The sequence below is a fragment of the Pempheris klunzingeri genome, chromosome 6, assembly GCF_042242105.1.
Source record: "Pempheris klunzingeri isolate RE-2024b chromosome 6, fPemKlu1.hap1, whole genome shotgun sequence".
Lineage (NCBI taxonomy): Eukaryota > Metazoa > Chordata > Actinopteri > Acropomatiformes > Pempheridae > Pempheris > Pempheris klunzingeri.
The window spans coordinates 14,670,691-14,696,900 of NC_092017.1; the positions used below are offsets into that span (position 1 = coordinate 14,670,691).

At 41.2% G+C, this 26,210-nt stretch overlaps 2 protein-coding genes across 2 annotated transcripts in view; both read left to right on the plus strand.

The window, feature by feature from the left end:
• Nucleotides 1-373: 373 nt before the first annotated feature.
• cope (COPI coat complex subunit epsilon) lies at nucleotides 374-8,765 on the plus strand. Its single transcript, XM_070832070.1, has 10 exons — nucleotides 374-502; nucleotides 664-726; nucleotides 848-948; nucleotides 2,873-3,025; nucleotides 3,552-3,605; nucleotides 3,790-3,871; nucleotides 4,363-4,518; nucleotides 5,821-5,889; nucleotides 6,893-6,967; nucleotides 8,394-8,765. Exons 1-10 carry the CDS (start codon nucleotides 401-403, stop codon nucleotides 8,445-8,447), a joined length of 909 nt encoding a protein of 302 aa, XP_070688171.1. The 5' UTR covers nucleotides 374-400; the 3' UTR covers nucleotides 8,448-8,765.
• Nucleotides 8,766-9,037: 272 nt separating this feature from the next.
• cers1 (ceramide synthase 1) overlaps nucleotides 9,038-26,210 on the plus strand; it is a 30,062-nt gene continuing 12,889 nt past the window's right edge. The window contains exon 1 of the mRNA XM_070831687.1: nucleotides 9,038-10,111. Within this exon, the coding sequence (XP_070687788.1) occupies nucleotides 9,878-10,111 (234 nt within the window). The 5' untranslated portion in view covers nucleotides 9,038-9,877. The remainder of the gene's footprint in view (nucleotides 10,112-26,210) is intronic.

The following is a 26,210-nucleotide window of genomic DNA, read 5'->3' on the forward strand; positions in this document are numbered from 1 at the left end:
AGAAAAATCTGATGTGGAATTATAAGATGACAATGAAGATTTTTGTATGTGAATAATTTCATCTTTTTAGATTTGATTTTTCTAAATAATATGACCCTTCAGTGGATAATAGTACCATGTTTATGGCTGCACACACTTTTTCACCATTACTTCTATGATCTAACTTGGCCAATAAGCCTTCATTTCACCAATCATTTCACGTAGGCTAAGGCCCAAGGGAAGATTTGTGTCTTTTTTAAGGTAAAAAAAACAATGCTTTCACAAAGTATATTTGATCTATCTTTATAGTTATCTTACTTCTACCTGTGTTTTTGTTGTTGAACTCTACTTCCCAGATTCCTTTGTAAAAAGCAGGAAGGTGACGTATTTTTGCTACGTGTCAGGAAGTACAGCAGTCAACATGGCGGCGCAGCAGGGTGATGTTGATGAGCTCTTCGATGTGAAAAATGCTTATTATATCGGCAGTTATCAACAGTGTATTAACGAGGCTCAGAAGGTGAAGGTAAGTGTTTAATTGTTATCAGCTGAATGTTTTATATTGCACTGTTTCGTCTGTACCACTTTAGCTAACAGTAGCTAGCGCTTTCGAGCAACAATGCTAAACATGTTAGCAAATAATTCTCTATAAAACACTTCACCTCTGCTTGTGTTTTGTCTTTAAAGCCGTCAACGCCAGAGAAGGAAACCGAAAGGGACATGTTTTTGTACAGAGCATACATTGCTCAGGTAAACCAGCTTCTGGTCATTAGCTAATATAGCTAACATTATGTTTATTCACCGCTATCGCAGTTATTGGGCAGATCTACAAGCTGCTCACTCTGATCTGCTGTGTTTTGTGCTATAACAGAGGAAGTATGCTGTTGTCCTGGATGACATCAAGGCCAGCTCTGCACCGGAGCTTCAGGCTGTCAAGATGTTTGCTGAGTATCTGTCCAATGAAAGCAAAAGGTGAGATCTTGCATTTGACGTTTGAGTTCACACGGAAGGAGCATTGGCAGCATAAGCTCTTTGTCAATAGATGGTGTAGACAGTAACTTAGCAAACTCTGTAACATTTTTAACAGAAAGTCTTTCAATCAGTATCTAATTTCACACCCTTTATGTTACACCCAATCAGATGTGCAAACACATCAATTTATAGTTCCTAGGGTGCCTTTGGAAGAAAAACCATTGTTTGTTGGGTGTGAGGGTCTCCGGTATCTACCAGACCATAATTTCCCACACAGTATTTATTAAAATCATGTCTTTGATGATTTGATTAATTACTGTAGTAGTTTTTGTCTTAATAATTATAATCATGATAGCTTGGATTTATATAGTGCCTTTCAAGAGACCCAAGGATGCTTCTTCAGAGGTTTTTGCTGTTCATAGCATACTGCACACCTTAATAGAATAATACAGCTATGCTTGAGTTTGAATGCTGTTGTCACGGTCAGTTGAATAGTTAATAAAATGAATGTTCCTTATGTGTGCATGTACAAAGTATACAAACAATTAAAAGTAGCAAATGTACAGTGTTAATTAACACGAGTTAAATTAACACATAAGAAAGACGGCATGATGCAGATCTGTGCTGCTCGTCACACAGCAGTGGACCATCTCTCTGTGTCAGGCAGTAGTAGATGGCGCTCTCCACCCTGAACACTGCAGACTATTCTGGAGGCAAATCTAACCTTTTCAAACGCTCAGGGGACAAACCCACAAACACTGGTCTGTCATTGGAAGGTTTAGGGTTGAGCGGTCCAGCTGGGAGAGGTGTCTCTTCATCACAGGAGTTGCCATAGTTACCTGGACAGCAGCTGTATCATTGTGGGAAACCATGACGTGCATGTGCATCTAGGAGCCACCAGAATAACTGCTAAACACTCCTCCTGAATGCTAAAGGCCGAGGAGGCAAGGAAACAATGCGAAAAGACTCCTGGTGAAGAAAAATCCGATGTGCTCATGGAGAACCAGAGTGGCACTGTGCGTTTTCTGTGACACAAAATGAATGTGTGGGATTCAGCCTCCACGCCTTTGAGTTTGTTTGCTCCAGCTACTATGTGTTATTTACTTAAAAGTTCTATGTGACTGTATGAGACTGTGGACAGCTGTTTCTACACGCCTCCCCTGCTGATTTTGAGTTATTATTGTGAATGCGCTGATTAATAATTGTAAATAAATAATGCTTTGCTTTGTTTCAAGACAGGGTTGTTTAGTTTGAACAGTAGGTCCAATGTGCTCCAGGCTCTGTTGATTTTTGATGTGGTTTGCTACTTTTTCTCTCCGACTGATTGGCCTCAAAGGTACCCTGTGTTCTGGGACCTCCTGATTTACAAATTAAGCTCTGAATATAACAATGCTTTAATCTCCATTGTTTCAAACAAAACATTTCAGTAAGGCTCTTCTATCTGCACTGTTTAGGCTGTGAGACTTACATCTACTACTGCCTCTGAGAAATTGTCCGCTTTTCACTGTTACTGTGTGAAAATGGGCACAGATCCACATTGTGCCCTCTATCTCATGTGTTAATTTAACTCACCACTGTACCTTTGCTGCTTTATATTGTTTGTATACTATGCATTCTATAAGCAACACGCAATATTCGTTAACTTTTTAACTGATAGTATTAATCGGGGAATTCATATTGCTAATGGGAAATTGTTATCATCTGTAGTTTTACGTAATTAAAGATACTTAAGCTGGACTGCCAGCTTTGGTGCTCAACAAAATTATATTGTAGAATATACTGTTTTTCTTAAATATAAACTCAATAAACTCAATATATCACCAGACCTAGCTTTTACAGGTTTAAATCCAATTGTGTTAACTTAATGTGTCATCTTCTCTGGAATTTAAAGTTCTTGTTCCCCTCTGCTATGTTTTTTCTGTAGGGATGCTATTGTTGCTGATCTAGACAAGAAGATGGCGAAGAGTGTGGATGCTGCCAACACCACCTTCCTCCTCATGGCTGCCTCCATCTACTACCATGAGATGAACACTGATGCAGCGCTCAGGACTCTGCACCAAGGAGAAAGTCTGGAGTGGTAAGAAAGGATCAATATTTTACTTTAAAATGGTTTCAAGTAAACAAAAAATGTACCATATTCCAGTATACATATGGAAATGATTATCACAATAATGATTTAATCGACATTACATACTTAAGCAGCTTTGGTGCAGGAGATGCTCCTGATGCACAAGTTAATTATGACATTGCCTCAAATCAGGTTTGCATGATTATTGAGAGAGAAGTTTGGATTTCTTTCTCACTCACTGTGCTGCAAAATGTACCCAAATAAGAACGAGGCTAATATTGGGTACATGTGTAAGACAGATGGACTAAATTTGAATTCATTAAACTCGAAGTTGTTTTGTTTGTTACATGCAAGAGAAACATTGAGGGAAAGTCAGTCCCACAAAGTAGCAACTGTGGCTTCCACATCTTGTTTTGTAAATTGAAGTTTCTTCTACAGCATCTGCTCTACAGAACTCTCCGATGAGTCAGCTGAGTTCATAAGGTTCATTTCAGTGTGACAAACTAAATTGACCTAAACATTTGTTATTTTTCAGCATGGCCATGACCATTCAGGTCTTGCTGAGCCTGGATCGTGTTGACCTAGCAAGGTACTGTACAGCAAAAGCACACAAACATTGGATGATTTACACTAAATTGTTATGTCATTTTAGTGTGGACACATTCTTTATTGTAATCTCTCTTTAAAACTACAGAATATGTGTATAAATCTGGATTCAATAATGAGACTGTGTTGCTCTAATAATGATAACATTATATTCTTCTGACTGACAGGAAAGAGCTGAAGAAGATGCAGGAGCAGGATGAGGATGCTACTCTAACCCAGCTGGCCACAGCCTGGGTTAATATTGCTGTGGTGAGTAGACCAGCACTTACTTATATTTGTGTAACATTATCAAGACACATGTAGTTGATTTATAAACTGCTCTATCATTAATAATTTGTTAATTTATTAATAATGGATTGAATACCATATGCCTGCATGTACACTAAGTACATTTATTCCCGCTCATCACATTATCAGCATTCAAGTTGTGTTGTGATTGCCTGAAGCTGCAATCAGGTTTGAAGTAATTAGCTGGCAGGGTAGAACAGATTTATAGCGACCTTTCACAGAGTATAAAGCTAAACTAACAAAAGTATGCCAGGTCTAAGAAAGGGCTCTGTCTCTCTTAGATCGTCCATTTTGCACACAATAGTTTTTCGCTGGTTACCCCCTGACATAATTAGAAAAAGTAATCAAACAGCTGGGGTTGTGTAATTATTGTTAGCTCTTCAGCATGATCACTGCTGAATACTCGGATTTCATTTTGCCTACACTTAATTGCATTCTGCTTGTTGTTCCAGGGTGGGGAGAAGCTGCAGGATGCCTACTACATTTTCCAGGAGATGTCAGACAAGTACTCATCTACACTGCTGCTCCTCAACGGGCAGGCGGCCTGTTACATGGCTCAGAACAAGTGGGAGGAGGCAGAAGGAGTGCTCCAGGAGGCACTTGACAAGGTTAGATGACAGCAATTTGTTTGTTTTAGTCTTTTTTGTTTTGTCTCTTCATCACACAATAATTGACATATTTAACCCACTGTGATGTACACACATGCTCTGTTGGTCTAGTTAAAGCTCTCAGAGGCTTATTTCTGAAGCTGGTATTAGATTAAATTCCAATCCTAAATAATTAGACCCTTAATTAATGCCTACTAAACAGTGTGCCAGAGGTGCTATGTAATACTGATACAAGGTTGAACCTCATTAAAAGATGCATCCAAAATTATTAAATAGTGAGCAAAGATTAAAAAGAGCGTCACATAGGAAATGTGAGGAATGTTATGAAGATGATATTCCTTGCTGTTTCAGCACCTTTTTAATGTGATGACAAAGCCCAATGTGAACACGAATATCTGACCTTTCTCCCAGTTTCCTGTCACAACTTAAGAATAATGATGTTCATTATGACACTTTAAAAGTGTGTAGGGGAGTGAGGTTTGTGTAAAGCTACATATAGTCTTCACATCTCTATTGCTTGCAGTGTAACAGCAGATGGCACCACATACTCTTATTTGCAGGCAGCAGTTATTATACCTCTATCCACAACAAGAGAGGGTTTGACCAGAGTACACTGTTTAACGTATATATTAAAATATTCACTTTGCATTAGTGTTGTTCAAGTTTGTCTGTTATTTTTCTTACTATATGAATATTAAATATGCGCTGCTCCGTCTCACCTTTGTGAATATTGCAGCTCTGTCCAAATGCGTTGTCAGTCAATGTGCTTGACATCTTAGGTGTGTTTTTGTTAGTACAAAAATGTGTACAAGTATCATTAATCAGACTCTGAGATGGCTTTGTGAAATGTTTTAAAAACGTAACTAACTAAACCAAACTAACTATTTTAGGTTAACTGAGTTGAAGCTTTCCTGAGCGTCCGAATCTCCGTATTCCTGCCTCATGAGGCATACCATTCATTGATGATTTGATTGGATGGCCCAACACAATAGTTCACTGGTTAAATTATAACAGACGTGGTTAGCGATTGATGTTTTCTGTCACCAAACAGACAGAACATAACAAGAGAATAATGTGACTTGAAACAGAGGTCATAGTGTCTCAAACATACATATAGAAAATGCACATCTGGAGCAGCACTGGTAAATCCATTCATGGCAGATGTTAACATATGACTAAAGTAGTGCACCACGATCTAGGAGGTATTAGCATTGAGTTATTCACACCAGTAAGGGACATGAAACATGGTGAATATAAGATATCTCATTGTCTGTGCATCTCTCTTTCTTGTGTCCCCTGTAGGACAGCAGTCACCCTGAGACGCTGATCAACCTCATTGTGCTCACTCAGCACCTGGGCAAGGCTCCCGAGGTAAGACTTTGGACCCAAAGCCGTTAGTGAAGACGACACTCTAACAGCCATCAGTTTAGCAGTTTCCTAAAGACAAACTCGTCCTCAGTCTTCGAGGTCTTGGATGAATAACATTCGGCGCTCAAAGTGCAAGATGCTCCCCTCAGCAATTTTATGTGTGTTTGCTTTGATTAAACCAGGCAAAAGCATTCAACCAAGCAATTTCTTGATTGCGTTTGTCTTCTATCATGAAAAGTGTCCTCTAAGCATTTCCACTGGTTTATTGCTGTGTGTGAGTTATACACCCACGAACTCAGAGTTCATAAGATAAAGGCTCGACTATCTGTTAAATGTACTTGATAGTAATACAAAAGACTGCTGACCATTGACTCAAAGCCATCATTTGAAAATGTCCAACTGTGATAACCACTGATTAGCACATCTCACTCAAGGTTAGCTGGAATTATGTAGACAATCCGTGCAAACAGGCTTAGTTTTGTTGTCTAAATCTAAGCCAAGAAATGTTAAAATCCTTGTGCTATGTGGCTCTCTTGACTATGATAGATGTTCAAATATTGGTAATTGTCTTAATCAGCTACTTCTGTCCTCTGTGAATGGGATAACGTGTGTGTTCTTTGTCCTCCCAGTCTCATTACTGAAATCAGGCTATTTGAAATAATTGAAACTGTACAAGTAACTGAAATACCTACTGGCCTTGAAATTATAAAACCAGTAGCTCTATCAAAGCAAGGAAATATTTTTTTCCAACTGAGCCTTCTTCACTTCAAACTAGCGAGAAGACCACAGACAACAACACAGATGACTGCAAAAATAAAACTAACAATTGTTGGTAGAAAATTGTTTTCTTGCCCTGAAAAGCAAGCTTTTGTTTGTTGTTGACAAGCCTTCATAAGCTTTGTTTTACAGTTATGAAGTCCCTGAGAAGCTCTTTTAAACCTGTATTCAGGTCATTTACTATTGTCACTTTCTTTCTTTTGCTTGATCTGTTTATGTCTGCCCCCAGGTAACCAATCGGTACCTCTCTCAGCTGAAAGATGCGCACAGAGCTCATCCATTCCTCAAAGACTATTTAGCCAAGGTAACTTGCTTGTGTATGCATGTGTTAATCAATGCCTTTCATTATCAGGGATGCCTCTGACCTGTGGCCAGGGCTATGTAGGTTCACAAGATGTACTCACAGCTGTTGACAAACAGTCACAACCTTTTTAACTTAATTACTGTACTGTTTTTGATAGTAGGGGGTGGGGTTGTGCTACATTCCAGGTACATTCAAGATGCAAACTGTCCATGGAAATTTATTTGAATTTATAGGAAATAATTGGGTTAAAGTGGAACTATAGGAGTTATTTGATCAGACTGTATTTACCATGTCAATGACTTGACTCATTTATCATTGTATTGAACTTGCATTGAACAACAAAGAAACGTTCCCTGTGACCCCTCCAAAACAGAAAGCTGGTGAAAAACACTAATGCAATGCAGTGTACAGATAAATAGCTAAGCAATGTGATTAAACCTCTGAAGACAAAGCCCTTTGTTTATGTTTATGAACAGGATGTTCTTTGAAGACAAAAGTCCTTTAATTTCTCAAATTCACACAATGTGAAATGTGCCATGTGGTGAACTAGATAGCTAGCAAGCTAAATAATAAGGAAAGGTACCTTTAAAATTCAACCCTACAGTGGGGGCTGTGTGCAAACTTAGGGTTTAAAGTGAACAACTAACTCATTAAAAAAACATTTTCCAATAAAGAATCAAAGGAAATATGCATCCTAGATGAATTAACTCTTCATCTAGGATGCTGCTAGCAAAAACTAGCAGAGGGTGCTAACAAGTTATAAACTGTATTTTATTTTCAGCTACTATCTGCTTGTTAACTGAAATATGATATAAAATATATTCGCTCCCATAATAAAATAAAATCTTAGAAAGCATGCAGTCCATTGACAGTAGTGCTGGCAGCACTGTGGACAGCACATGTGATGGGAGAGTGTACTGTGCATGCAGAGGGCTGTAATTTCACTGAACTCTAATGGGATTCTGGCAAATTATCTGTACATGTGATGGAAAAGCGTGCTGCTGTGTGAATATAGTGCACGGTCACAATTACATTAATGTGCATTCTTTTAACCAAAATATGCTATAAAACTTAGCATTGCTTGTTATGTTCATTTCCACCCCAAATAAATTCACTATTAAAGGGCACTATTCTAATAGTGCAACATTTCTGAAAAATCCTGATCTTAACTTGGAAAATGCCCTGAAATTTACAGCCTCAGCTGGGCAGCAGGTGTCCTGGGGCAAAGTCACAGAGACCATTAAACTTTAAATCTTTAGCCTTTGTCACAGATAGTGTCGTTATTACACAGGAGTGCAGATGTAAATAAACATGCTTAAACTGGGTTACACGTTACCAAACAAACCGTGCTTCGCACAGCTGTTCCCGTGGTCAGATGTTTTTCCTGGTGTCTGACTGTTTGCTCGGCTCTTTTGTTTTCCTGCAGGAGAATGAGTTTGACCGACTAGTGATGCAGTACGCTCCCGTCGCTACAGCATAACACATTTGTTTGTGCCGGGACACCTCAACAACAGACTTGTTGCTTCTAACAAGACGAAATGTCAACAATGTCTTTCTCTGTCTTTCTCTGTCTAACATGCATACCTGTATTTACTTTGATATTTTTACTTGTAAGAAACAATGTTGGCTACATAAACCAAACCAGACGTCATCATTTCCCCTGGGTGCAGATGAAACAACTCCACCTTGATATCCATTCTTTATATATATATATATATTTGCATTACACCCATGGAAATCAACACATTTGTTAAATGTAAGCATTCCTTTGAAATGATAATAAATGTTAAATACCTGTGTTGTGTTTGAAGTGTAGTTTTGTAAAGGTGCTCTCTGGCAAATGTGCACAATGTGAGTGTAAAGCATGTGTCCGCGCTGTCTCTTTAAGTCATCGTTTTTAACAAAGCAGGGGGTTCAAAATGAAGATAGCGGTCCTGATCACGTCACGCCCCCCTCTGCCTTTTCCCCTCCTTTTAGCATAAACCTACGCTGTCCCCCTTTTTAACGAACCAGTTGATTTTCCTCATTGAAGGCGACGCGCGGCTTGTCAAAACGACGCTTTGAGCACACTGAGCAGCAGCAGCAGCAGGAGGAAGAGGAGGAGGAGGAGTGGCGACGGCAGATTATAAAGGACACCATCCCTCCTGTGTATCCCCTTCTGCTATTTTTTTTCCTTCTTCTTCTTCTTCGCTGGAATAACTTCCTCGCCGGTTTGTCGGGAATCCGAGGCGGCACGGAGACGTTATATAAGGCGACTAACGGACTGAGATGAGAGCGGACGGCCGCTTCCCCACATCGGCTCACTAACCGCATGTGTTGGCGCTGGAAACGACGACAGAAAACGTCCCTGCGTGTGCGCTACATCACGTTTTAGGATAATTTATTCAAGTAGCTAGCTAGCTCGGACGCTGATGCCGACGCTGGACCGCTCACTATTGTGTGCGTGTGATTGAACTTAGCTAGGCGGCTAACCGGGACGCGCCGCTGCCGCTGACGAGCCAGTGTGCGTAGCGGAATGATGATCAGAGGAAACCTCAACCAGACAGGCGCTAATGGCTCAGATTAATGGTCAGACCCCTTTTTAATTATTTGTTTGTGGGATTATAGAATACAGCCACATAGCCGGTGTGTGTGTTCAGACCCGGTGGGCCCCGCTATTATTCATAAAACGGTCCTGGAGGCGAAGAATGGGCCCATGTCTTAAATAGGAAAACAAAGAATTAGGCTACTGAAGAGGTTAAGCTGGTTAGATAAGCTTGTTTTAGCGTTTTTAGGTGAGCCAGCAAGCTGGTTGACGGATTAGTCAGACAGTCTGTGGACTGCACCGCTCCCTGCACTCCCTCCGTCCCTCATTTGGACTATTTTCATTCTCGGTTTCCACGTTTTTTGTTTCCTCTGCGCCGCACCACAATGAGCAGTCACACCGGGGAAGTGGAGCCCATGCCGGGATACTTGGACCTGATCACCCGAGCCTCCACCGTAATGCTGGGCGCATGGAGAGACTGTAGTACGTGCGGTCTGGAGCTCTCCAAACGGACTCTCCTGGATAACGCATACATTACCCTGACCGAAATCGCCCTGTTCTTCTTTTGCGCCTTTTTGTGGACGCAGATCAGGCGGGGACTGACAGAAAGTCTGTTTAAGGTGGGTGACACACCATCACAACACATCCTGATCCCCAAGGTTGATATATTTACAGTCTTAATGAATGGGCTCGGTGGCTCATATCTCTAATTAGAGCCCCAGCACTGCAGAAGTGTGGCCTCTGAGCCTCCCCTCCCTGAGGAGCTGTTACTGAAGGCACATGCTCTGGGCAGCCACAGACACACTGAATGTGAGGCTGTGGGTGTGAGTGAGTGCAACATGGTAACAGATATTAGATCCAGTTGTTGGGTACAGATAATAAACACGCTGAATAACGCTGAACAGGTGTAAGAAATAAGTATTACCTAGAAAGTCTGTTAAAATATTAATGATCAGATTTTTTTTTGGCACACACTATTCAGCAGCAAGCTCAGGTCTCACATGCAGACAGATATGGGCATTTCATTCTTTTGCATTACATACAGCTGTATCTTTTTGTATCTTATAACCTGCTAGCACAATGCACAAATATTTTAGTGTCAATTGTTACACATTAAAAGTCTGGAACAAATAATGCACAAGAACATGTGATGTGCTCGCTGACTACAAGCGAAACATACTTTTCCGTTCTGTCAGCAGTCAATATAATCCTTAAGCTTTTAGATCTATTGGTGCTTTTAGGTACTTTTTGTGACATGGCAGCAAGGCCATTAATTTGTCAAGCTGCAAGTGATTCCCACCTTGCTCTACCCTCTCCTCTCTTTCTCTCTCTCTTTCACACACACACACACACACACACACACTCACAATGCCGAAATAAGAGGTGAGCAATGTAGATGAAATCTAGTACATGTCATTTTATGAATGCAATATTAATATACATAAAATAATACATTTTCAAAATCAAGAGGAAATACCTTTTGGCTGATCCAGTAAATCAAATACTTGACAGGTCAAACTATTTCTTCACATTAATGCAAAATCAAATTACCATCAGTCATTTGTGCACATTGATTTGCAACACTGTCCACGATGGCCTAATACACCTAGGGCTATCATGTAAATATATGTAAATATATTATGTAAAGGAATGGCTCCCATGGTTTAAATGGTATGACAAAGTCTCTGCTTTATGCTGTCCCCTTTTTATATATGACCATACTGCTCACTGCATCCACGTCATATTAATGGCTTTATTTTTGGAAATAAGACCAACAGACTGTGAAACATCTGATCCTAGAATGGAGTAGAAAATCAGTGTTCTTTAGTTACCTGAGGGTGTGCACTTACAAAACCGCAATGTCTCTAAAAGCAGCATCAAAACAATATTTCTTACCACAAAATGTCACTCAGAGAGGCTAGATGCCCTGACTGCGCTCTGACAGACTGGGATCACGTCCAGGTCTCCTATATTCCCTTCACCCATCCAAGTCCTCAGTACCTCCACCCTGCCAGGGAGGGGCCCTTCTCCACAGATAGCCTGGATGTTGCCCACGGCTCATTATTCTGCCATGATCGTGGGTGGGGGTGGAGCGCTTACACGTGGTAGATGCTGTGATGATGATGCTACAGCAGTATACTGTAGTTGAGGGCCCCATGTGTGAAGCCAGATGTGGCCTGAGAATGGAAAGAATGGGGCCTGTTTTCCCCCTTTACCTTATACAGTATATGTGTGTGTATCAACTGTGACTAACTGACTCCTATGGACAGACCCAGTTCAAAGCATGGATACTATAAGGGCTGCGAAGGATGAGTTGAGATTTTTAATGCCGGCTGAATTAAGAGTCAGCCGGTGTTCCCTCGGTTATTTAGCACACGTGTAATACCACCTTTACAGTGCTTACATTAGGGATGAAGAGGATGAGTTCAGTGTGAGGTCAGCCATGCTGAGCTAATGCAATATGAGCAGAGCTGTTATACATCACAAAAGCTGAAGTGGGTTGTCAGAAGAGTACAACTACATTATTTGAGGATTTATCATGGCACAGCGAACTGGACAGTCTTGAGCAATACGGGATGTTTTCTCACTTGTTCAGTTGGACGTTAAGTAAACCGCAGTGCATTTAATATCTTGACAATAATGACTGAGTACATGGTTTTCACAGTGTTGACGTACACAATTACTACGGGCTCTGATATGTAGTGAAGTGGCTACGCTGTCATGCAACATGAGCACAATAAATGACAGCATGGACAATCGTGAGTACACATACTTAATTAAATTCAGCGCTCAGTAAAACCTCATGGACATTAAATGTTAGTTTAGAAATCAGTGGACAAAGCACTGTGTAATCGGATCCTGTTGTGATCTGACATGAATGAATGCTGGTTCCTCTGATACACTATGAAACGCCATTTATGAACCTCAAAAAATGGCGCGCTGAGGAAAGTACACCTGCATGAAGTATAGACATATACATTTGTTTGTAACTCGTGTTAAACTGTGGTTGATGCGTTTTTGTTGTGTTGTTGTATAAAAAAGAATGGCAAATATTTGACCGTTGCTCAGACAAAATAACGCATTTGATAGCATCCCTTGGGCATTGCCGTTGTGTTTTATAGAGAAAATGATTAATTGATTAATCAAATGAAAATAATTATCAGTTGCAGCCCTTTATTTGTTATCTAAAATCAAGCTCCACATCCAGCTGCTGGTGAATTATAGGGTACATCTGCCACAAGAGCTGATGGATAAAAATAATTAGTTTCCTGTTTTGTTACTTACAGGACTCCTGGTCATGTTTGAAGAATGAAAGCTGACCCACTTAAAATCTACACATACTCTGATCTGCATTTTCCACAGCACAGTTAGATTCCCCAATATGAAAGCAATAAGAGATTTTATGACTGATGTTTGCTGAGGTTGCTGTGTTAATGACAGTAGTTACGGCAAACAAACCTGGTTGTGATGTGTAACCTATACAAGTGTGAGCCTCATGCCTATAGGGAGAGCCCACTCACTGACAAAACTTTCTTAAAGAGATATTCAATCGTGTGCATTAGGGATATTCAGATTCAGAGCACGCTGCTAGACACAACACTGTGGATGGATACTTGCTCTTATGGTTAATGAACAAGGCTGTCCAGCAGCTAAGAAATGAGCTCAAACCTTGAGGTTGGATGGATCGTCTCTGTCTTGAGCTGTGGGTGTCAGCCTTTCCGTGTTTACACTCTCCAAACAAGGGAAACCAGGTTCCACATGGTACCATAACGTCAGTGAGCGTGCTGTTGAGGGGAGGTTAGGCGAGTGTGTTGGGGGTGGGGGCAGCTCCTGTGCACAGTGCTGCGGTCTTCATTTCGTTTCACTTTTGGTGTGATGCTTGAGTGCTCGAGTTTGAGCAGCACCTTACTCAGGTTAAATTAAACACAACTTGTTGATGAGCCACTTGAGCTCTGCTGTTGCGTAAACCCCCCCCCTGACTCATTCATTGGCACTAATGACATTGGCATTTTACATTTCAAACAAAAGTATATGTGTCCTTTAAATTCAGTGATGAAAAGCTCATTATTTGTCTCAGAGATAAATGGCCTGCTTAAAACAGATTGAAAAACACTGAAATTCTGAAGTAGAGTAATCATCTAAGTGTGAAAGTGGCTGCACTCCTTCCTCATTGTCTTTTTAACTTCACTCTGTGCACAAGTTTGTCAAAGCGTGTGCACCTTTATGCCTGTTTCCTTGCATGAGTTAAATAGATGTGTGGTTTATGAGCTGTGCATTCGTGTGCACATGTGGATTTGTGTTTACGACTGTGTTTGCATATGTTTTGGCAGAGGCATGCATGTGCGACAATATGATGACAGTGGGTTGGAGAAATGGAGAGTGGGTCATCAGAGGGGATAAATAAACAGAGAGGAAGAGGGAGCGAGAGGAAGGAAGGAATGGGGAAGAGAAGTGGGCTGACGGGTGTTGTAGCCGAGGCCAAGCCTGCTGACTCAGCATGCAGCAGCCAATCATTAACACAAGTGCACACACACTCCCACAAACATGCATGTGTTGGATATATATATATATATGTATATATATATATATGTGTGTGTGTGTGTGTGTATATATATATATATTTATATATATAAAGTCTCACATCCAGCAGCATCAGAGTGTGTTTTTTGAAAAAGGCAACACAGTAGCTGCTCAGTAAAGACAAACAAGGCAGGTGGTAGTCAGACCCTCCAAACAGCAGCAGTTTATAACTGCTCTCATAAATGCCTCCCATAGTCCCTCACACACACACACACACACACACACACACACACTGAAGCAGTCACTCAGCGTGGAGAGCAGCAGTGTGCCAGCTCCAGCCTTGTTGCAGAGCTTATCTCCCTGCATAGAGCTAAGTAGCACCTCATTCCCTGCTGCTGTTCTAAATGTGAGAGCATCCTGAGGTTTGACAAGGTCCCCCAACCACAGATCCCAGATCACGTTCCACTAAGCCCCTGCTCATTGTAGTACATTAGAGCCGCAGAGAGAAACCCGATACTGGATTTGCGGTGAAGGGGAAGCGCCATCCATTCAGCCAAAAGTGCCCACTCAGGTGAAACTTGCTTGTAATTTTGACACTGATTGCGAACAATTGTTAGGAGGGTTGGTTATTATTAGTCCTCTCCTCGTGTGACTCAGCTGTCATATTTATCATCACGTAGCGTTTAAGTGAGCAGCAACACCTGACATGTGATCTATTGCCCAGTGTGTCATACAACATAAATACACAGCACTTAGTAAAGGTTCACAAAACTGTCAGTCTGTGTGTCGCTTAATCAGACTTTGTTACTGTGATTGATGCAGTTATACATGTCTACTTATATCCACTGTATTTGTTTACATTTACATCAGTGTTATACAGTAAATGTAGATTACATTATAGCATGCCACAATTTGTGTGTCTGTCAAGCACTGGACGTCTGATGGCTTTCTGCACTGATGCTGGGCTTTGTGCACTTATAGGTTTGGCTGCCTGCAGGGTTGTTCCAACCTGTAATGCACTTAGCATCAAGCTGAACAGTTCAAATGTCCCACTGACGTATTTGGTGGCTTTTCTGTTAGGCTTAGCAGCTGATTTCCATATACTTGCCATTTCTATGCATTTGAACAGATTCTATAAACTATTTTGACTTTTTTTTTTTTTTTTACATTTTGTCAAATTTTATCAGGCAAGATCTGTGTTTTCCAACCCCGGTCCTGGTTTCCCATGGCCTTGAATGTTTCAGACGTTTCCCTCCTCTAGCACACCTCAATGATCAGCTCACCAGTTTGAAGGAGTTGTGTTCAAGCAGGGACACATCTAAAAGCTTTGCTCAGATGCCAGCCCAAATCCATGTTTTGGCATATCCAGGGTATATCCACATTGATTATATAAAGTCTGGATGGCAACATAAAATGCACATTTTGCAAAATCGCATCCAAGCCATATTTTAAAGTGGTTTTAAGTGTGATTGCAGTAGAATTTCAACAGATACGTCTCAGTCCGGATGCTCTGGCCACTCAGATTGGATTTCAAAGTGTCTTTTTCATCACTCACAACACATCCCACAACGCCAACGTCAAATCCAGAGTGACATGCATAGCGGCACCCTAGAGGAGAACAAGGAGAACGACAGCTCGTGGACAGATGCTCAAATAAATTGTCTGCATCGCTACTTGACGGTTTGACAGTTTGGAGGTGATAGATCTCCATTTCTCATGCTTCTGCGTTGGAAAGCTGTGTCACCAACGCACCAAGTCGTTGACGCCTACATTGTTACCACAGCAACCCATGCCGATAGGGTCATGATGTCTGGGCTCACAAATCCGATCTGATCACTTGCAAATAACAGTGTGGACAGTCTGTCTTAAAGATCTGATTTGAGAAAACCTAAAACCCTAACCAACTCAGAGTTAGATAATCACTCATGCTGCAGCATCAGCAAGTGTTATTGCTTAAAGTTACGAATCACAGCAAACTTTTACCTCCACTTTTAATCAGACACACACCCCCTATCCCTCAATGCCCTGCTAATTATCACTCTCTCCAGACACGGGTAGACTCTCGTTTAGAGCTGAAACAATTAGTTAATTAATCAGTTAGTTGATATACAGAAATTGGTCAGTGATTTCAGTCATTTTTCAAGCAAGAATAGTTTAAAAATAGTATTAAAAAAAAAGGAATCTGTGGTTCCTGCCTCTCAAATGTCTAAGATTTCCTGCCTCTTTCTCTTTTGTGTCTTTGTAAATTGAATATCTTTGGGTTTTGGACTGTTGAATAGTTATATTGCAGCCTTTAGGTGTGTTCACAAATTCTGTGTGTGTGATATAGTCCGTATTTATTGAAACAGTTTGTAGAAGACTCGTTTACACGCTGTAGTTTAGTATGAGTGTAGTTGCTGTAGTCCCAAACACCAAACAGACAGCATGTCCATCGAGTATTCCACTGACAGAAGAAACAGAGGAAGTGGTTGTGCACTCTCAAACACGGTGAATCATAGCCAAGGCAGCCATATGTATCACCAGCTACAAAGCAGGCCCATGAATCAGCTCTGTTTGCTGACTGTGACAGTCCGACTCTCTTCTGGTCAGCTGGAATGTGCTGTGAGGCCTTGACCGCCTCAGAGCTGCTGCGGCCGGCCTCTCAATCTTTTTCCTCTTCCTCTCTCTTTCCATCTCACTCACTCGGCTCCAGATAGACACAGCAGACAGACTGTCATTAGACAAGAACACAATGCCACTGTAGGCTTCACACTTGGCAGCTGTGTCTTTTCTTACAAGGCTACTCTATAACAGTGTGAGAGAGCGCAGTGGTTAGAGGAAACCCAGGATCATTTTGAATGCTCTGTGCACGCGTCATACTTCATACACTCTTAGGCAGTGATGGAGGAAGTATTCAGATCCTTTACTTTAGTTAGAGTGCTAATAAACACTGTTAAACTCCTGCAGTGACAATGTTGCTTGGAAAAATAATTACGAAAATGTACTCTGCAAGGTACCCAATGCAGAGAAATGGCCCCTGAGACTGATATGTTGTTATACATTATATCATATATCATTACTGATGCATTAATGTAAAAAGCACAATCTTATGTTTGATTTTAGTTCATTGATGTGGAGCTAATTTTTAACTATTTTGTGCATGATTTAAACTATTTTCATTGCTGATTTATCTGCTGATTATTTTCTCCATTAATCGACTGATTGTTTGGTTCATATAAATTAAATAAAAGCCCGTCACAGTCACCCAGAGCCCAAAGTGACACCTTCACAATGCTCGTTTTATCTCAAAGATAGTACAAACCTCAAAATATTTAAAAAGAAATTTAAAATTTTGAAATCATTTGAAGGAAAAGGAGCAAATCTTCCCATTTGAGGAGCTGGAATCATGAAATACTTTTGCATGAAAGTTAATTTTTTGTCAATCGCTTATTTAACTTGTCATTTCAGTCTTAATTCTTTTTAAAGCAACCAGTGACTGAAACTGTCAAATAAATGTACATTAATAAAAAGTACAATATTTGCCTCTTGACTTGTAGTGGGGTTGAAATATAAAGCGACATAAGAGGAAAATACTCAAGTAAAGAACCTCAGATTTGTATGTGAAACAGGGTTCTCCGCAAGCTCGTATGGTTCACTGACGTCCACAGGGTGATGATAATGAATTGAACTCCTCTCTTTACTGTGGTTATTAGCAGGATCTCAGAAACGTTCATGGGATACAATTAGATCAGTTTCTGTGTCCCAGTGTGTGTCTCTGTCTGTGTCTGTAGAGGAGACTGGTGCACGCATGGACTCACAGTCAGAAAGGGAGCACTTCTCTCTGCCAAATGTGATCAGAGTAGTTGCCTGTGGCGTTCTTCTTTGTCCTCCTCTCCCGTCAGTTCACCTCATCAGACCTCTTCCTTCTTTCTGTACCTTCTTGATCTAACATTTATCAGTTGTAATCTAACCCGGCGCTTCGTCCTCTCTATCTTGTCCTCACCCACCACTTGGTTTTGGATCTGCATAACCACATAGCTACTTAGCCCAGACCTGAAGGTTAAGAGTCGGCTGCTCAGGGGAACTTACTCACATATGGCAGCAATTGCAGAGGTTGTTCTAACAAAATGATTCAGGGAGACTACACAGACCACACACTCTTCGAAATCCCCTGAAGGACATGATTTTTGGCAAAGAATGACAAATATCCCCCAGTGGAGATCATTATGATGTCTGAAACCTCCTCCCTGGAACACTATTACAATTCAAAGTCTTTTAAACAGAATAAAATAGATACAGGATTTCATTGTTTGTTTAACTGCACAGGCCTATGTGGCCTATGTGTAATCAGAGTTAATGTATTAGCAATTACTATTATTATGTAGGGAGTCAACATGGATTTCTCAATACATTACTATATTGAATCTTAAGGTGCTGATTTGATATTCTGATTCAGTATCACAATTTCTGATTTCTGATTACTTCTGGCTTTCGTGGTGTTTGCGATTGATATTGTCAATATTAATCTATATCATGGGAAATAAGTTTTTGTTATTATATTATACTGCGAAGACTCATGTAGAATAAGGCGAAGTAGCTCAACTTGAAAAAAAGCAGCCTTTACTTGGATAAAAGGTACCGTATACAGGTGATCAGTGAGGAGAAAGGCAAACCAAACCAATAAGGATAAGACAAAAAGGTTTAGTCAGGAATGTGATCAAAGATTTTATTTTTTTTTAAAAGAAGAAGAAAAAAAGGAAACACTTAAGTAGAAATCGCTGAACACTTGAACCAAGGGTACAAAGGCGGACCGGCACTGGGAGGGGAAACACACAAACTAAATACACTGGGAAGGGAGGATAATGAGGGACAGGTGAAACTAATGAGACAATCACACAGGCGAGAAACACTCAGGGACAGGAAGTGAAGTATCTGTAACGAGAGAAGAAAACAGGTAATAATGAAAAAATTACAGTGACAAATAAAACCAAAGAATCAGGACGAGACATCACATATACATTTATTTGTAACTTACCTAGGCAGTTCCATAATGCATCATTATTATTTGTTATGTTTTTGAATGAATAGGACAGACCCTACTGGCAGGTTTCCAGAGTCTGCGAGCAAGATTTGTATTTATTAATCAGCTCCATATGGTGTCAAGACCGATGTGTCTGTGTGTTGGTTACATCACAGAAATACGTGACTTTGCCGTGACAAGGTTTAAACGCAACTCTAATCATTAAACCCAGAAATCCATAAAAGCACGAGAACTTGCATTTAGCTGGTGCACTTTAACTTTGAAGTATCGTCATTCGCCACATTTGTTTTCACTTTTCATCTCGTGTGCACACTGAGAAACAAAGACATAGTCTGCAGCATTTTAGCCACCAAACTTTCTCAAAAACAACTGAATGGCTTAAATATGTTGATTAAAGCATTAATGCACTAGGAAAGATATATATATATATATACACACACACACACACACACAGTGGGGCAAAAAAGTATTTAGTCAGCCACCAATTGTGCAAGTTCTCCCACTTAAAAAGATGAGAGGCCTGTAATTTTCATCACAGGTACACTTCAACTATGAGAGAAAAAATGAGAAAAAAAATCCAGAAAATCACATTGTCTGATTTTTAAAGAATTTATTTGCAAATTATGGTGGAAAATAAGTATTTGGTCAATAACAAAAGTTCATCTCAATACTTTGTTATATACCCTTTGTTGGCAATGACAGAGGTCAAACGTTTTCTGTAAGTCTTCACAAGGTTTTCATACACTGTTGCTGGTATTTTGGCCCATTCCTCCATGCAGATCTCCTCTAGAGCAGTGATGTTTTGGGGATGTTTTGGGCAACACGGACTTTCAACTCCCTCCAAAGATTTTCTATGGGGTTGAGATCTGGAGACTGGCTAGGCCACTCCAGGACCTTGAAATGCTTCTTACGAAGCCACTCCTTCGCTGCCCGGGCGGTGTGTTTGGGATCATTGTCATGCTGAAAGACCCAGCCACGTTTCATCTTCAATGCCCTTGCTGATGGAAGGAGGTTTTCACTCAAAATCTCACGATACATGGCTCCATTCATACTTTCCTTTACACGGATCAGTCGTCCTGGTCCCTTTGCAGAAAAACAGCCCCAAAGCATGATGTTTCCACCCCCATGCTTCACAGTAGGTATGGTGTTCTTTGGATGCAACTCAGCATTCTTTCTCCTCCAAACACCACAAGTTGAGTTTTTACCAAAAAGTTCTATTTTGGTTTCATCTGACCATATGACATTCTCCCAATCCTCTTCTGGATTATCAGTGGTCTTGTATGTCTTCCATTTTCTAATAATTGCTCCCACAGTTGATTTCTTCACACCAAGCTGCTTACCTATTGCAGATTCAGTCTTCCCAGCCTGGTGCAGGTCTACAATTTTGTTTCTGGTGTCCTTTGACAGCTCATTGGTCTTGGCCATAGTGAAGTTTGGAGTGTGACTGTTTGAGGTTGTGGACAGGTGTCTTTTATACTGATAACGAGTTCAAACAGGTGCCATTAATACAGGTAACGAGTGGAGGACAGAGGAGCCTCTTAAAGAAGAAGTTACAGGTCTGTGAGAGCCAGAAATCTTGCTTGTTTGTAGGTGACCAAATACTTATTTTACCGAGGAATTTACCAATTAATTCATTAAAAATCCTACAATGTGATTTCCTGGATTCTTTCCCCCCATTCTGTCTCTCATAGTTGAAGTGTACCTATGATGAAAATTACAGGCCTCTCTCATCTTTTTAAGTGGGAGAACTTGCACAATTGGTGGCTGACTAAATACTTTTTTGCCCCACTGTATACTCTACATACTCTACTCTACATCTCTAGCAGCCAACATCGCTGTCTTACTCTGAATGTATGTATTTTAAGTTAGCTTTAGATTATCTGTGGGTGGATAATTACCGTGAGCTCATGAACCACCGGCTGTTGATACACACACACACACACACACAAGCGTTTACACTCATACACTCGGTCGTCAGTCTCTCTGTGCTGCCAGACGACATGGGTAGTGCATTATGAATGACAGCCATATGTCTTGTAGCTGCCAGTCTGGACAGGAAGCAGCTTGAGTGAATATCTTAATGCACTGACACTGAACCTTTGCGTCTCTTATTTTCCTGCACTCTTTCTCTTGCTGTGACCACTCCGGAACAATATATGGATTTGAAACTGTGTTCGGATAAAGGCTTCATTCCCTCTGCAGTTTGAGAGCACACAGTATATAATGGCAGAGATAGAGACAGCACAATAGCACAGCACAATATATGCTCTTAAGGTATGAATGAAAGCCATATGATCACACATCACAAGCCTGATGTTCTTTCGCAGCAAAACGAAAACAAGTGCATGTGCAGCTGCATCAAATAAAGAGCTCACTGTATGCCACTTGTTTGCCACAGTGCGTGTGTGCTGCTGTAGACTATTTCTGTTTCTGTGTGTGTTTTTGTTTGTGGAGAAAATGTAACAGTGTAAGAATATAATGTTTTGTCCCTGCAGATTGAACAAATGTACCATCTCCTGCCAAAATGTAGCAGCATTGTTGGTGAGTGAATGTTGGGAAAGAGTTCAACACCAAATCCAGTTTTGCTTGATACATTTCCTAATTAGCTCTAGACATTCAGATTGATGTTTGTGAGCAGCGCAGTTGTCTGTTACACATTTAATGTGATTAGGAATATAAATTTGATTTTTTTGATTAAATGTGAAGGAGGTGGACAAACACTTTTCTTGCTGCGGTCTCTCCTGCTCTGGGTTAGTTAGCTTTAGCCCTTCTGATCGTTGCTGTAGCCACAAATAGCGAATATAAGGGAATAAATAAATAATGAAACGAGCACAAACATCACTTCAGAGTGCAACAAGAGGCACACAAGTGACTGTTATGTAATTGTGTACTACTCATTATGAAACGGTGTTGGATGGGGGTCAGGGTTGTACAGCAGGTGATCACCTCACAGCTTTCTCTCTACTATTAGGCAGGTGTAAAAATGTGCAGCTGTGTAAATATGAGGATGTTTCGGACTAGCAGCTGATTTTACCCAATTTAAAAACAAAAATCCACTAATGTATTAATGTAATGTTTTTCACAGATTATATAGGCTACATGTTAATGTCCCTCTTCCAAAACTAGGAGTGAACAAAGCAGTGATATCATTTAAAAAAACAATGTTGTACGTGAGCACATGTTTTAGCTTAGCAACTTCATAGTGGAGGCCATGTTCATTTACTTTGATGCTCCAGGAGTTAATTTGACAATAATAATTTGACAGTATGGGGTTAACGCCTCTACTGGTATCAACTAATAGGCTAGACCTGCTCCCAACAGGTGCACCAGCTCTCTTACACACTCACAAACATATTGTGACACATATGTGCTGGGAAATCATATGTATGCACACACATACACACACAGGCTAGAAAGGCTTCAAACCCTGTTCTTATTTGAATATATGTAATGTATTTATACAGCAGGAACTGAAACCATTGCATGTTTAGTTTTGAGAATTCACCGGTTCCTTCGCTGTGAGAGCAGCCAGATGAGGTCAGGCAAGTGTGTATAATAGTTGCCATGCCAATCAACTTACAACAGATTCAAATACAATTTTGAGGCAATTTCATGATCTGCAGCCTGAAAATGTACTTAATCTGTGATGGCCAGAGGGCCCAAGGGGCTCTAAAGTCAGTGAATTCAAATGTTTCAGATGTATTTTCTACATGAGAGCTGCTGTAGATTATCAGTCATAAATTGTGGTCGTTTACTCACTCATGGATGCAAGGAGGGTGCAGTCACACGCTTCCGTGCAAATGAGTTTGCTCAGTGGCGACAGTGCCTCGTCTAATCGTGTGTTTTTAAACAAATGAAGTACAAATTGTGAGCCAACCTTCTGGTTCAGCATCAGTAATAAACAGGCAGTGTTGCACTGCCCAGCTCGAGTAATGTGAATTTTCCTCAGTTCAGCAACATCCTCGTGGAAAGACAAAAAGCATCACATGCAGTCTGACCCTTAATTAGTCTCAGCGTGTGTGTGTTCTGTCTCAGTGCGATTAGACTAACTAGTGAGTCCTCTCCCTCTTTGGTCATGGTGAGTTATTCGATCGGAGGATCCACAGTTTTTCATCTGTTGGACATTTCTTTTTACTGAGTCACATACAAATTAACAGTGGGCTCATCTCCCAGCATGCATCACCGTCTGCTGTCGGCCTCAGCTGCTTACACTGAGTAGATAGGATGTGGATGTGAAAGCTGCAATTACCCGACACTAGTGACCTGGAAAGGTTAGGAGAGAGAGGGAGAAGGCTACATACAGAAACAACAACTTTTAAATCAACATGTTATGCACATTAAATGCTCTTAGCAAACACTACCACCGCCTCCCTGTAAAATGAAAGATAACATGTCACTTTTTCAGGGTACAGAGTAAACAAACAAAATAGCCCCCTGCCCAACAAGATATCACCATGAATTAATGAAGTGAAACAATTTAGTCTGACTGTCAGGATACTGAAAAAGTCAATCTGCAGTTGGAGTTGAATGATTTTTAGCACTTTTAGCATTGCTGCTGAGTATTAAATACTGTAAGCAGCGTGTTCTTATCACATTTTGTACTAAAAACCTCCAAAACATCATTGAACACCTTTTACCACCTGTCATATGGAAAACCAACCAACCAGCACAGGTCTGAGTTCCCAACAATAAAGAAAATCAGCAAAGTACCATCATCAACCTTCTGCATCCATCTTTGGCCAGATCCTTATCCCCAATGACAGCTGTGTGCTCGTCGCCTAGTTAAGAAGAAAGGGGGAGACGGGGCGGTGGGGTGGGTTGGATCATTTTCTCTTTGTAGAGGCTGATCATCTGATTTGGGTGAGGTAGAATAGATGCGTAATGAAGGGGATACTTGATGTGGCGGGGAAAAATGGCAAGCCTTGCATATGTAAATGCAGTCTAGTCTAAAACTGTGAATCCTGTTTGACCCCAGTGTGGAAAAAGATGAAAAGAGAATGGAAGGACTTTGTGACAGAACTGGGTTTAAAAGTGACACTGAGATGGACAGAGTGACGTCAGGTTAATTCAAAAGATCGACAGAGCCAAAGGAACGAAAGAGTGTTGAATGAGAGAGCGAGCCTTATTGAACAGATCCACACATGAGCCGTCATCCTGACTCACTGGCCCAGTTTACTTTCTTATGCAACAGGCCAGTGGAGTCCATTCACCCTCGCTCCTCTCTCATCGCTTGCTTCCAGGAAGGGCAGGGGGGGGCAAACTGAGAACCTTTAGAGAGCGGAGGGCGAAAGGAAGAGTGATCGAGTGCAGCTGCAGATGAGCGGGGAAAGAGAGGGTAAAAAAGGGGAGGGGGGGTGGAGGGGGGGTGGCAGATGGGGAAGGAGTGGAGTTTTTAGCCACACTGAACGGCTTTGCCAGCATCCCTGCATGGTTGCTAAGGGAACCACTTATTTGTTGTGAAGTCTCTTTCACGCTGACTCTTTTCCTTTCAAACACACTCTGCCTCTGTTATTTCCTTTTCTCCTCCTGTTTTAAGGCCTGCTTCTCCCTCTTAAGCAGGGAGAAGCGGGCAATGAAATGAAATCCAGTGATGCCCTGAGCTAGAGAACGAGTTCAGCCAGAGTCTGTCTGTCAGAGAGAGAGAGAGAGAGAGGAAGAGGAAGAGAGGGGGGGAGCTGTTGAATGGTCGCAGGTCCCAGCTGAGTGTAATTCAAGGCCCTGTCATTTATCCGACAGAGGACGAGTGGATTATCACAGTGTCCTTGACCCACTATACCCCCACTCTGTAGGCTGGCACAGAAAACCAAAGGGTAGATAGACAGAGTGGGTGGATAGGACCCAGTGTGATGGTGGGCTGGCTGGCTCAGAGAGACAAGAATGGAGCCATTGGCAGGCTGGTTATATAATCTCTCAGAATCTCCATTTGAAACAATGATTTTGTCCCTACTGTGTGGTTTCGGCCGCTTAAAGGCCAGGACCAGAATACAGAAAGACCACCGCTGTCCAAAATTAGTCAGGAATCTAAAGCATCACATTTCCCCAACAAATGCCAGGAGATGAACCTCAGACACAAATCCGCTATCAGCCCGTCCTTGGTTCCGGGTCATGCCACTGCCAATAGCAGATGACGGACGTAATCAGGAAAATCCTCGACCTATAGTGGTGCTGGCTGACAATCCAGAAGCAGCACTGCATTAAATAGATGCATGGGGCTGCTTTGATGGGGTTGTGCTGCTCCGGGTACAGATTACAGGAGGAAATATGACCCACAGGTCCAATTTGAGCACATAGTGGTTTAAGTTACTGTGAGAAAGGATTTGAACACTCTGCAAAGTTATCTTTACAATTATTGTTATGTTGTCATATAAGGTTATATACAGTTGTTTTATTCTCCATCACGGCAATCACGAAGTAAACTGCAGAATTCTGTGTTCAGTTAAAGTAGTAATGTTCTGTACCAGGAATGTGTGCTTTTGCCTTTTAATTGCCTGATAATATCTCATAGTGTTGTGGGAATAGTTGAGCTTAGTACTTATTTTTGTCTGAACAGGTAAACTGTCCTTTCCTTTAGCCAACGTCTCAATAGCCATGAATAATAGCGGTAACCATATTGGCGTGTAGCACAGACCACTCAGTTCTCAGCTATTATGAGAAAGTTGTCAAGACGTCTACAACGGTTCCTGAACAACCTCCAGAAATACACCCCGTTAACTGGCACCACCTACCTGAAAAGCCCACATTACCACTGTGGTTTTAAAATGCGGTTCATGACGTTCATAAGCAACACTCACATAAGGAAACTGTGTCACTACTGAGTGTGTAAACGCAGCCAGACACACTATAGATGACACAGGAAATGGGATGAAAGAAAACAGTGGATATGGTGTTACAGATGCAGACGTGACAGAGGGAAACTGTAGGAGAGGAGTATACAGGTAAATAGGACAGATAGGCTGTGAATCTGGAAGCACTGGTAAGAGATGAACCAGCAGTGAAACAGCAGTAATGGTGATTAACAAGTGAGGTATGAGCTGCAGAGGCATGGCTGGTGTCTGCAGTAACCTGTGTCAGCCACTAGTGTGTTCCTGCCTGTGAGAGTGTGCATGAGTGTGCGTAGGCTTATGTTTTTTGTGTATCAGAGGGGGTGATGTGGTGGAGGACCGAGGGGGTATGCTGTG